This window comes from Lontra canadensis, unplaced genomic scaffold (assembly GCF_010015895.1).
Source record: "Lontra canadensis isolate GAN:19392208 unplaced genomic scaffold, GSC_riverotter_1.0 scaffold18, whole genome shotgun sequence".
NCBI lineage: Eukaryota > Metazoa > Chordata > Mammalia > Carnivora > Mustelidae > Lontra > Lontra canadensis.
In genome coordinates this window covers 1-12,893 of record NW_022631012.1, presented here as the reverse complement: position 1 = coordinate 12,893, position 12,893 = coordinate 1, and the positions used below count along the sequence as shown (strand labels likewise).

The window sequence follows — 12,893 nt, the reverse complement described above, 5'->3', positions numbered from 1 at the left end:
GGGATTCCATTCTGGGCAACCACTTCCTGTGGGCTCGCTAGGGTCCTGGCCAAGAGAAAAATGCAGGTCTTTCCTGAATGCTGCCACAGTCTGTTTGGGCAGAGATTCCTCCAAACTCATTGGTTTCTGTGCCCTAAGGGCAGCTTTAGATATTAAATAGTAAAGCAAGAAAATGAGTTAAACTTCAGTGGCAGAACTGTAGCTACCAATGGGCAGCAGAGATGATACCATGATGAGATTGAGAAGATAGTCAAGAGGTCTCATGGCAGAAGATGGGATGGTAGGACTCGCTGGGCCTTGGCCGTGCCTTAAATTCTATTTGCAATCATTTGGGTGCTTCGTTTGGACGACAGTGTCTGGAGATATTAAATTATTCTGGATTTCTCTTGATTCTACATTCTGCTGCCTGCCCTCCCAAATCCATGCCTGAGTCCAGTGCCTGAAACTACTGTTACCCTGGGGTGGTATTCAGAAATATCTATCTACTACCATCACGGGGCAAGGTGTCCTAACCAAATGACATGAATAATTTGATAGTGGAGGTGAAAGTACCAGGTTACCATGATCACACCTGGAGGACAGGGGTAGTTAGCATAGTGCATGTAACGTACTTAGAGCAGCACCCAGTACCCAGTAAGTGCCCTATAAATGCACTTTGCCATCGTTCTCACAGTCTGATTCCTTTCCACCAAGCTACCTTCTAGTCTGGTCACTGATTTCCCTTACGAATTTTATTATAGGGCAAAGACTGCTGGGACCACTCAGGTATATGGCCCCCCTCAATGGTTATATGCATTTGGGTTTATACAACAGTCTCTTGTGAATTTGGTAACTGTTAGTAAAAACCCCCCCGGATGGGTAATTTTATATGTCAACTTGCCTGGGCCACAGTAGCTAGATAGTTGGTCTAACATTATTCTGGATGTTTCTGTGAAGGTATTCTGGGACTGAGATTAATATTTTAATTGGCATACTCTCAGTAAAGCAGATTACCCTCCATAACATGGATGGACCCAAACCAATCACTTGAAGGCTTTCATAGAACAATGAGTAATCTCCAATCAAGAAGGAATTCTGCCACCAGACTGCCTTTGGACTTAAACTGCAAATCTTCCCTGAGTCTCCAGCCTGCAGCCTCCCTTATCAGCTTTTGGATTTACCAAGCCTTCACAACTGTGAGCCAGTTCCTTAAAATAAATATCTCTCAACAGACAGATAGACAGATAGACAGACAGACAGACAGCCTAACCGTTTCTGTTGTTTCTCCAAAGAACCCTAGCTATGCTCATATAGTTCTTCTCCAAAGAACACGCTCTACGTTCAGATAGTTCTAGATGCCCTGAAAAATTCAAGTTCAAAGACCTTGCAAAGCTGATCACCAGATCTTGGGCAGAAGTGACACCACCCATGGTATTGCAAGCCTGTGTGGTTTGCATGAACAACCAACCAGCCTCCCCCACATACACACCCATCACACTGGCCTAAGAATAGTTGTGAACCTAGAAGTGGGTCCTTTTTATGATGAAAATAGAAAGTAACCTAATGGAAGTATCAACCAGTTAGTTCTCATGCTGAGTTGAGAGGTGAGGGATCTCAGAAGAACAGAAAATAATTTTCTACATTGTTAACACTAAATTAATATCAAGACTTAAAAATATTAGGCTGGAGAACTTGGGTCGCTCCGTCAGTCAAGCAACTGACTCTTGATTTCAGCTCAGGTCATGATCTCAGGGTCATGAGATCGATCCCCAAGTCAGGCTCCCCAGTCAGCAGGGATCTGCTTGAGATTCTCTCTCTCCCTCTGCCCCTCCAAACCCCCTGCTCGTGCATACATGCACTACGCTCATTCTCTAAAAAAAAAAAAAAAAAAAAATACCCTTTCAGACATATAATAACTGACCCTATAATTCCAAATCAAACCTGCTTCAACATTGGACACATCATTTATAACAAAATTAACCAATAAATCAACACAGAATTTGAGCTTTTGTTGAAACAAATCTTGTATAGGAGAATAGCCTAGACTTTGAAAAAATAATCATACATACATTGGCATTTCCTTAAGAGGAAAATAAGTTGGACAGTGTATGTTCTACGAAGTCCTATGGCTATCAGTTTATTTGAACACCAGTTTATTCCTGTTCACATTTAATTAAAGGACAGGGGCCCCTGGTGGCTCTGCTGGTTGAGCATCCAGCTCTTGGTTTCTGCTCAGGGTGGTGGGATCGGCCAGTGTAGGGCTGCGTGCTCGGGGGGGGTGGGGGGGGAGTCTGCTTCTTGCCTTCTCCCTCTTCCTCTGCCTCCCCGCCTGTTGGTGTGTGGTTACTTGTGTGCGCGAGCCCAAGTTACCTCCCTTTCTCTTTCTCTCAAATAAATAAATCTTTAAAAAATTAATCAATAAATTAAAATAAAATAAAATAAAGAAGAAAGAAAATCATTCAACTGTCTGCTCTAAATCCTCAGAACCTGACAGCTTTCCTTCCCTACTCTGTAGTCCACTGTATAGAACACTGAGTCAGAAACCCATTTCTGCATGACACAATTGCAGAAAGTCCCAAAGAGCTCTGGCTCTCTCTTTTTAATAAACAGTTTGTCTACATCAGAAGACTGTGGTGAGAGCCTGGTAATGCACGCAGGAGGCACCCTGACCGGATGACGGGCAGGCTTCTCTGATGATCTCATTTGTTCTAGCGAAAACCAAATTTGATATTGAGTCAAATCTTGTACGATCCCACTAATACAAGGTATCTACAGTGGTCCAATTCTCAGAGATGGAAAGTAGAATGGTGGCTACCAGGGGCAGGGGGAGGGAGGTATAAGAGGTAATATTGTTTAATGGGAAGGGAGTTTAGGGTGGGAAGATAAAAAAAGTCCAGAAGATGCATGGTGGTGATGGTCGCTCATTGATGTGAATGTACTTATATCGCTGAACTGGCGCTTCATAATGGTTAAAATGGGGGCACCTGGTTAAGTGTCTGCCTTAGACTCAGGTCAGGATTCCAGGGTCCTGGGATCGAGCCCCACATTGGGTTCTCTGCTTGGAGGGAAACCTGCTTCTCCCTCTCCCACTCCCCCTGCTTGTGTTCCTGCTCTCTCTCTCTCTCTCTCTCTCTCTGTCAAATAAATAATCTTAAAAGATTAAGCTTAAAAGAGGCTCAGTCAGTTGAGCCTCTGACTCTCAGTTTTAGCTCAGGTCGTGACCTCAGGGTCATGAGATTGAGTCCTGTGTGGTCTCCATGCTTAGTGGAGAATCTGCTTCAGATTCTCTCTTCCCCTATCCTCTTCCCCTCCCCCTGTGCTCACTTTCTCTCTCTCCCTCAAATAACTAAATAAATCTTTTTTAAAATGGTCAAAATGGTACATTTTATGTTATATACATTTTACAATCAAAAAAAGAAAGGTGATCCTATGTCCCAGCTTGTCTAGGGCAGCCCCAATTTCTATCTTTTGCCCTGCATGCTTGATATTAGTGCCTCTTCTTCCTCTTAGTTAAGCCCTGTGACTGGGTCCCGAAGTAGACAATAACTAGCATGACACCCCTCCGGTTAAATAATTATTTAGTGTTATCTAGCTAAAACACGGAAGAGTATAACTTTTATCCCTAAATCTGTCTAATTTCAAAGCCCGTGTTTTCTACCACCTCACACCCTACCATGTATCCAATGATTTCCCGTATACATCAAGTTTTCTAGTATTTATTGTTTTAAATCTGCTGCCTTAAATACAGCTTTGATGTGCTATCTACCTTGTAAGAAAACAACATCTTAACACTGCTCTCCAGAAATGCTTGTGCATATATATATATAAAAGTCATAACATGCTCAGAAATGTCTATAGTTCTATGTGTGTGTGTGTGTGTGTATATATATATATATATATATATATATATCTGTAGTTCTGTATATATATATGTAGTTCTGTATATATATATGTATGTGTATATCTATCTATCTATCTATATATATATACATATATATTTTTTTAAAGGATCAGTGGGTGAAGAACAGAAAGGAACTTCCCAGACAGTACGTCTTCTGGTGTGGTCCAGTGGGTTTTCAAGCCAGGAATGGGGCCTGGGGTGTAAAAAAGTCCCAAAGCAACAGCGTCTGGAGGATAGTACATCCAGTGACCAGTACAGATGTTGATACTGAGCAAACACGAGAGTCACCGTGTGATTCAGCTGGCACAGGGTGTGTGATGTCAGCAAATACACAGATGGGAGTGGCTACTGGAAGCAGGAAGTCAGCATCTGTTTGGCAAGTTTGTCTTTGACCCAAAGGATTCCACTGAGGCTTTTTCTAAGCTCACTGGAGAGAAGGGAGCAGTGTCGCCACACTGGCTTCGGGGTCATCCAGACTGAGCTGGGATCCCAAATTCCCAGTCATTCCCTCCAGCACCTTGTACAGACGACTCAAAGTCCTTAATCCCAAGGGTCCAAATGCCTCCCTCCCGGGTCTGCTGTGAGGATTCAGTCTGCCTGGGGAGAGGGCTGCTTAGCCCACAGCGTTAACACTCAGTGTCATCGCCTAGAACACAGAGGCTAAGACCACTTGATACTCAGATCCTAATAAGAATTTTTATTCTCTCGCCAGCAAACCCAAATATTCACTAGCAAAATAAGATAGAGTATGGCCACCTTCCACAATCTGCACGCTCCGGGCTCCGCAAGAAAAAGGCCTTTGGGGGAACCCAGAGTTAGCTAGAGAATTGCTTTTATTTTCTACTATTCCGCTCTCTGGGCTTGGCCTAGAGCTTGTAGTCCCATCTCCAATAGGAGCCAAAATTCAGCACTAACAGAGAAGCCAGCCAGCCCTGCCAGAGCACATCTCAGCCCATGTGTGGAGACCCGGGAAGACTGTCATGCAGAGCCCAGTGGCCTATCCCGGGCTCCACATGTGTGTCACGGGGATGTGGCCGGTCCCCAACCCTCCCTCTTGCTTCCTCACATCCTCCCACCAGACACTCCACTCAACTCCTGTGTTCTCTTTCTTTCAGCACCAGTGCTATGCCAGGCTAAGTGTATACTCCAGGCACTGCCACCAACCCCTGGGAAGATCTGTGGCTATTTTAGGCATTTTACATGAGCTGTTTACAATGCCTGGCAACATTCTCCCAGCAGAATCCTGACATTCAGGAAGAGCCAATGAGTTATAAACTGGGACCATTTCATGCTTTTACGCCCACAGTTTTAAAATAAAATACCATCTCTTGGCTCCCCAGAATCCAGCAGAGTATGGTTTCGATGGGATCACTCCAGCCACACGAGCACCTGATGTTTGCATGATTCCTCCTTGTGTAGAAATCCCACCTCGCTCAGCGATGGAGAGGCAGCACGGGGTCATGAGAACTACAGACATTTCTGAGCACGTAATGACTTAAGAAAAATAGGCATAGAATTTCTATCACTGATCATACCAAATAAACGTGACCAGTTTTGAACCAGAAAAGTGCTTAAAAGTGTTTAGAAGATCGATGTGACTTTTAGCATTTATTTTCATAAACAAACATAAAAAGCCTTTTTTAGCAGAGTAAAAATGTTGACTGTTACTGAACCATCAGAAAGGACATCAAAACACAGAAGTCAGGGAACATTAACCAAAGCAGAGACGGGATGGAAGGGCACAAGATAAAACAGAAGCCTGAGACAGGAGCCTTGACTGGCTGCGATCCCCACGGAAAAGCATCACCGGGGAAATGTGTGCTACAGAACGACCAAGAACATTACCTAAAACGAGGTCACGATCCTCATGCTCAAACACAGCTCTCGTCCCCTAGCATCCACAAGTCACAGAAATAGGCTTTGGGCAGACCCGGCTCACCCATTTTGAAATCTACATCAAATTGCAGACAATACCTGTTCCCTTCTCATGATTTCAATCATGGTGTTCACGATATACGATGTCTCTAGATGCACGAAGCCAAGATTCAAATCTTGGCTGCATGTTTTCAGCTCCGTGGCCTCGCACAAGTTGCTTGCAAAAGAAATAATCATGGTGCCTACCTCACGCGTTGCTGTGAAGAGGACATAGTTAATACGTGCAACGTGCTTGAACAGTGCCTAGAGCTGTTCTCATTGTTATTGATATCTTGAGGGACGAGAAAATTCAGTATGATTAAAATCAGGTGTCCAAATAAAAAATTAAGAGGCGTCGATATTTCATAAATCATTGTAAGCTCCCTAGAACAGAGTGGATTATGTGAAGAATAATTTATCTAATGGGAATGAACAAAACAATCCTGATTCAGGGGCAGGATTCTGAGGCTGTTCACTATTTCTCAAACGTAAAGTATTTTACGGCATCATTCGAAGACAAGAGCAGTAAGTTTTCCACTGCTTGGAGGTCTGCAGATGCATTATTTCTTCTGCTGCAAGTCTGTTTTCAATTAGCTTTTGAAGCTTTTGCAAATGAAAGTACATTCTATTCGATTTCAGTAATGTCACGTTTTACATCTTCTGTCACTGCAAGTAACTTTAAGTTTGGGCTTTGCTTCATTATTGGTTCTGCATACACTGCTTTTCTGATTTTTTTTTTTTTCATTTTGGGGAAACAGTGCAAATTTAGCGCGATTTGCAGCATTTCCTACCACTAGGGGAATGGAGGTAGTGCACACAACTATTTTGAAATTATTTTTCATTTTTCAGGGAATTCCATATAGGGACATTCCCAGCATGGCTATGGCTACTCAAGGAAAACCATAATGCCTGGTTTTCCTTAATACCTTGCTTGAGCTTCTAAACTGTATCATACAAGAATATCTTGGGTTCCTTGTACCTCAGTAGGTAGAATTTGTTTAGGTAGAAAACTAAAACCCTCTGTTTAATTGACATTTGTATCAGTTTCATCCTTTGTGAAAAAGAAAATAAGCAACAGTAGTAAACAAGGAATTCCTTCAAACTTAAAACACAACCCAACCGGCTTCCCAACTCCATCTTCTTCATCAATGGTGGGTTCATTTCTTGCTCATACCAGACAACATAACTATAATAATATGTAGTAGTCATCCATCTTGTAAATGTGCCCTGTATATTTGCAGCCCACAAACACATTTTGTCTAGCTGACACATTTTTTTAATGTGAGTTATTACTTAAAAATGTGGGGCACCTGGCTCAGTCAGTTAAGCAACTGCCTTCAGCTCAGGTCATGATCCCGGGGTCCTGGGATCGAGCCCTGCAATGGGCTCCCTGCTCTGCAGGGAGCCTGCTTCTCCCTCTCCCACTCCCCCTGCTTGTGCTCACTCACTCTCTCTCCCTAATAATAAAATCTTTAAAAAATATAAAATAAATAAAAATTTGGACATTCTATTTGTAAATTTGGATTTTCATCTTCCCTTCAAAATCAAAAGTTCTATGGGGCATGTGGGTGGCTCAGTCGGTTGAGCACCTGACTCTTGGTTTTGGCTCAGGTCATAATCCCAGGGTAGTGAGATTGAGCACCTCGTCAGGCTCCACGCTCAATGCGGCATCTACTTGAAGCCTTTCTCCCTCTGCCCGTCCCTTCCCTCTCTCTCTCTCAATGTCTAAAATAAATAAATCTTTAAAAAGAAAAATCAAAAGTTCTGGCACTTCCAGATCCACGTTGTCAGCATGGCAAAGACCTGCCTGGAACTCAGCAGCTGCTCCCTTTGAGCACAGGATAAGCTTCCAATGCTCTCCAGTTCCACAGTCTCAGGGGATCTTTCCTAGGTTCCCCCAAGAAGGAGGCTCTGTGGCAATTCCACCATTGAAATGTACCCTGACTGACCTAGCAATTCTTGTCCCCGAAAATCTATCCAAGATCATGCAAGTATATATGGATATCCACTGCAACACTACCTCAGAAACCCTGAAACAACATAAAAGTTACTAGGGACTGGTTGAATAAGTGATGGCCAATCCAGGTAAGAGAATATCAGAGACCCCTCCCCCAAAACAATGAGGTAAATCTAGAACGTCCTGAAAGGGACCTAGATCTAAAATAGATGATTACGTAGAAAAAAGCAAGGTGAGGAGCAGAATGTAATGTAGGGGAAAATGAAGGATAGATTAACATATGCTTTTATATGTATTTCAAGTGTTTGGAAAAAAATATGAAAAAATTTTTTATCCAGGTGCCTTGGAGGGGGTGGTTGCGCCAGCTACTCTGGCCCTCTTGCTGTTAGCAGCTTTGGGCACGGTGGGGTCAGAAGAGGTCTATCCTCACTGGCAGAAAGAAACCCTCCCTGGTCAGCCCAGTTCAGTAGGATAAGGAAGAGGTGGCTCTCGCATCGGGGAAAGCCAGGTCACACGCTCCTGTCCATACGCTCCAGAAGGGCAGCCAGGCGGCAGGACTTGGCTGGAGCAGCTAGATGACATGCTTTCGGTGTTATCAGCGGAGGACGGAATTGTGCAGGGGACACTGGAAGCCAGAGACAGAGCAGAACACAGCCGGCCACTTGCGGGGTGTGATATACTGTATAATATACTGTTAAACCCTGTGACAGATGTCTAGCAGAGGCCGTCCTCATCAGCGCTCCACACCTAAGACAGGACACGCCTCCACAGTCTCTGTAGACAATCCAGGCCACCGTCACCCAGGCCTGAAGGACCAGAGGCAACTGTCAGCCCCACCCCAACCAGAAGATCCCCACCCCCACATCTGCTTCTAACCGCCCCCCAAAGGCATCCAAGCCAAAACAGAATAAAAAGGCACGTGGCTCTTCTGAAAGTTATCACTTCCTGCTAACGCATGATTGGGAGGGGAAAAAATTAAGCAACTAATTAGCAAAAATAAAGAAACCCAGATAAGGAATAGATGACCCCCTCACCCCCTGCTGTGGCCACCTGTCCCCAGCAACACACATGGACCCTCTCTGGTACTTCTTTTCAGAGCCAGAGTCTGGGGTTTTCAATGTCCCTATTCTTTTCAATTACTATAAGATACAAAGTAAAACATGACGTCTGTATTTAATAAGGGTATCCACTCAGAACTAACTGATAAACACAGAATTTAGAAAGCTTAGTATTATTTGGAAAATAATACCCATCATACTCTATTATATTGTATTATACATAGTACCATAAGGAGGAAACAAAACATGACTCCCCTGTTGTTTTCTCTTAACTCCTTATAGCTCGCTCCTTTTCAATATGCCAGTGTTCCCATACCAATAACTTGGGGATAAGAGTTGACTGAGAGTATTTTCAGCCCGTCTTTATCCATTTGTCAAAACCTGTATAATATATGCTACAAAGAGTGAACCCAGATGTAAACTCTGGACTTTAGTTAAATGTATCAATACTGTCGGTACCAAATGTAGCCCCCCCCAATGCAAGATGTTGGTAATGGGGAAAACTGTGGACTGAGGATGTAGTGGCTGTATTTTCTGCTCCATTTCTCCATAAACCTAAAACTACACTGAAAAATTAATAATTTTAAAGACTGCTACTACCAAAAAAAAAAAAAAAAAGATCAATTTCATGCCTCATCACAAAAACTATGATACGGGGCTGTGTAATCAACACGCACAATTTAAGAAGCTACCAAGAGAAAAAAACAAACAAAACTGATTCAGACCCCGCTAATGCACAGATTGTGATAATGCAAAATACACTTCCACCTTCCACTTCAGTCTGAATCTTCTGTGGCTTGCTAAGCAACCGGAAAAATCACAGAAACACAGCTAAGCCACGGAAGATGGTCTGCTCTCTTCACCATCTTCAGCAGCACTGCCTCGCTCTCGCTGTAATCCTTGCATCATCGAGGTCATAACCAGAAGGCGGTCTCATCTGTGTATCCAGCAGGTCGACCAAGACTAACAAACATTAGCACCCCCAGGCTGCTAAAACACCGCCCTCGTTCCTAACAGCTCACCTTTCCTTTTCTTTATTCTAAGCTGCCTTCTCGGTCACTGCTTCTTCCGACTGGCCGTTATCATCGGCACCCGGCAAGATCTCCACCAGTGCCCGCTTACCTCTGAATCTTTGGCCTGCTGATTTCGAACGACTATCAGATTGTACAGGATTCTGTCGTCATCTGCCTCTGTATGGGACAGGTCGTGGGGTATGCTCCACAAATTCTTGTCATCGTCTCTTGCCAGAGTTGCTCCAAATGAAGAATATGGATTGCTATCACTATGGTGTTTAAAAAAAGGGGTATAAGCGTTTTGTAATATATGTAATGTATATAATGTATACATCATATGCCTGTAAGATGTAATGCAAATAAAATGTTATATACTGTATAATACACGATGTAATATATAAACATATATTTCTACTAACAAGGCCTGAACTGTCTCTAATAATTAAGCATAGCACAGTAGAATAATTTTAAAAATGACTTTTAAAATGACAGAGAACAGATGTAACCAGACACCTGGGTAGAGGGGATATTACTACGTTCATCGGGAAATTGAGCCCTGCACATCCCAGCAGTGAAAACCAAAAAAGGAAATCCAAAAGGGGGAACGGGAATAAAATTCTTATATGATTAAAAGAAGAAATTGACAAGTGACCTGAAGAGGTGAGCTTTTCACGGGCTTGAGTTCAAGGAAGCACAGTAAACGGAGATCACGATGGCAACGAACTATCAAATTTCTTACAAGAAAGTGAAGAAAAAACTATGTATATCCAAATGCTTACCTTTTTTTTTTTTTTAAGATTTTATTTATTTACTTCAGAGAGAGAGAGCAAGCATGAGTGGGGGGAAAGGCAGAGGGAGAAGCAGGCTCCCTGCTGAGCAAGGAGCATGCTGTGGGACTCCACCCCAGGACCCTGGGATCATGACCTGAGCCGAATGCAGATGCTTAACCAACTGAGCCACCCTGGTGCCCCCCAAATACATTCAGTAGACAATGTGGATTGTCGAGTAAGAAGTTCAGTAATCCCATTTTTGTATGTTCGCTCTAGGATTTACCCTCCACAAGGTGGTATCTGTGCTGGGACTTCTGGAGGAGGCGAGCGGCTAAGCCTCACTTAGGACCTGCTTGCACCTGGCCCTGGTGAGCTTCTGTGGGACTGCACAGGTAGGGTCATGTCGGGGCTATTCCCTTCATCTAATTATATGTATGAAGCCCTGACTCCATGTTAATCAAAGGGCTCCATAAAGTTGTGAACAAAACAGACACGATCCCCATCCTTGGACCTCACTAGAGCCCAGGGAGGGAAACACATTAATGAATGACCAGGTGACTATAGAGTGAAAAACTAGGATACATGCTGCAGAGCCAGTGGGGGGAAGCATCAGGTAGGCATTGTAAAGAAGGGGTGCTTGAGCTTCAAGGTGAAAGTCTAGAACAGAGTTCCAGGCAAATGAAATAACACATTCAAAAGCCCTGGGTCCACTTGTAAAAAGTGGAGCACAAGTGGTGGGGGATCTTGGAGCCAAGGTCGGCAGGAGGCCACTATCTGCCTCAGACAGGGGGCCAAAACACTGGACCCTGAAATCCCTCTAGCTGCAGTGCAAAGTGTAGGGTCTGGGACTGGACAAAGAGATCAAAGCGATGGGGAAAGGAGCAACCTATGGGGAACCAGAGGCTGCTTGGCCACATGTGGCTGTCATGTAGGCAGCCTAGCATGGCAAAGGCAGAAATGCAGAAAGCACTTTTGTTCAGAATGATGAGTCAACAAAGAATCCAGTCAAGAAATGGGCAGAGGACATGAACTGACATTTCTGCAAAGACCTACAAATGGCCAACAGGCACATGAAAAAGTGCTCCACATCACTCAACATCAGGAAAATACAAACCAGAACTGCAATGAGATATCACCTCACACCAGTCAGAATGGCTAAAATTAACAACCCAGCAATCGCACTACTGGGTATTTACCCCGAAGACACAAATGTAGTGATCTGAAGGGGCACGTGCACCCGAATGTTTATAGCAACAATGTTTACAATAGCCAAACTATGGACAGCACCTAGATGTCCATCAACAGATGAACAGATAAAGGGGTGGTATACACACACACACACACACACACACACACACACACACACACACAATGGAATACTATGCAGCCATCAAAAGAAATGAAATCTTACCATTTGCAACGATGTGGATGGAACTAGAGGATATTATGCTGAGCGAAATAAGTCAATCAGAGAAAGACAATACCATATGATCTTCCTGGTATGAAGAATTTGAGAGGCAACGTTGAGGGGTTGGTGGGTTAGGGAAGGAAAAAATGAAACAAGATGGGATCGGGAGGGAGACAAAACATAAGAGACTCTTAATCTCACAAAATAAACTAAGTTGCCGGCGGGGGGAGAGGGGGGAGTGTAGGGAAAGGGTGGTTGGGTTACGGACATTGGGGGAGGGTATGTGCTATGGTGAGTGCTGTGAAGTGTGTAAACCTGGCAATTCACAGACCTGTACCCCTGGGGCTAATAATACATTATAAGTTAATAAAAAATAAAAATTTAATTAAGAAAAAAAGAGTGAAATCTTGCCATTTGCTATGACATGGATGGAACTAGAGGGTATTATGCTGAGCAAAATAAGTCAATCAGAGAAAGACAACGACCATATGATTTCACTCATACATAGAATTTAAGAAACAAAACAGAAGAATATAGGGGAAGGGAAGGAAAAATAAAGCAAGACAAAATCAGAGAGGGCGACAAACTATAAGAGACTCTTGACCATAGGAAACAAACGGAGGGTCACTGGAGGGGAGGTGGGTGGGAGGGGGTAACTAGGTGATGGACATTAAGAAGGACACTTGATGAAATGAGCACGGGGTGTTGTTTGCAACTGATGAATCCCTAAACTTTACCTCTGAGTCTAATAACACTCTATACAAATTTAAATTGAATTTAAATTTAAAAAAATTTAAAAAAAAAAAAGGATGATGAGCCAATCAAAGAGGACGCAAATGAGGTCTCAGTGCCCTAGCCGCACATGTCAAATTCATTCACTCATCCCTTCAGTT

General features: G+C 43.4%; 1 protein-coding gene across 1 annotated transcript in view; it reads right to left on the bottom strand.

Annotated features, from left to right (window-relative positions):
* MREG (melanoregulin) overlaps nt 1-10,156 on the bottom strand; it is a 40,934-nt gene extending 30,778 nt beyond the window's left edge. The window contains exon 1 of the mRNA XM_032859839.1: nt 9,932-10,156. Within this exon, the coding sequence (XP_032715730.1) occupies nt 9,932-10,156 (225 nt within the window). The remainder of the gene's footprint in view (nt 1-9,931) is intronic.
* Nucleotides 10,157-12,893: the final 2,737 nt, after the last annotated feature.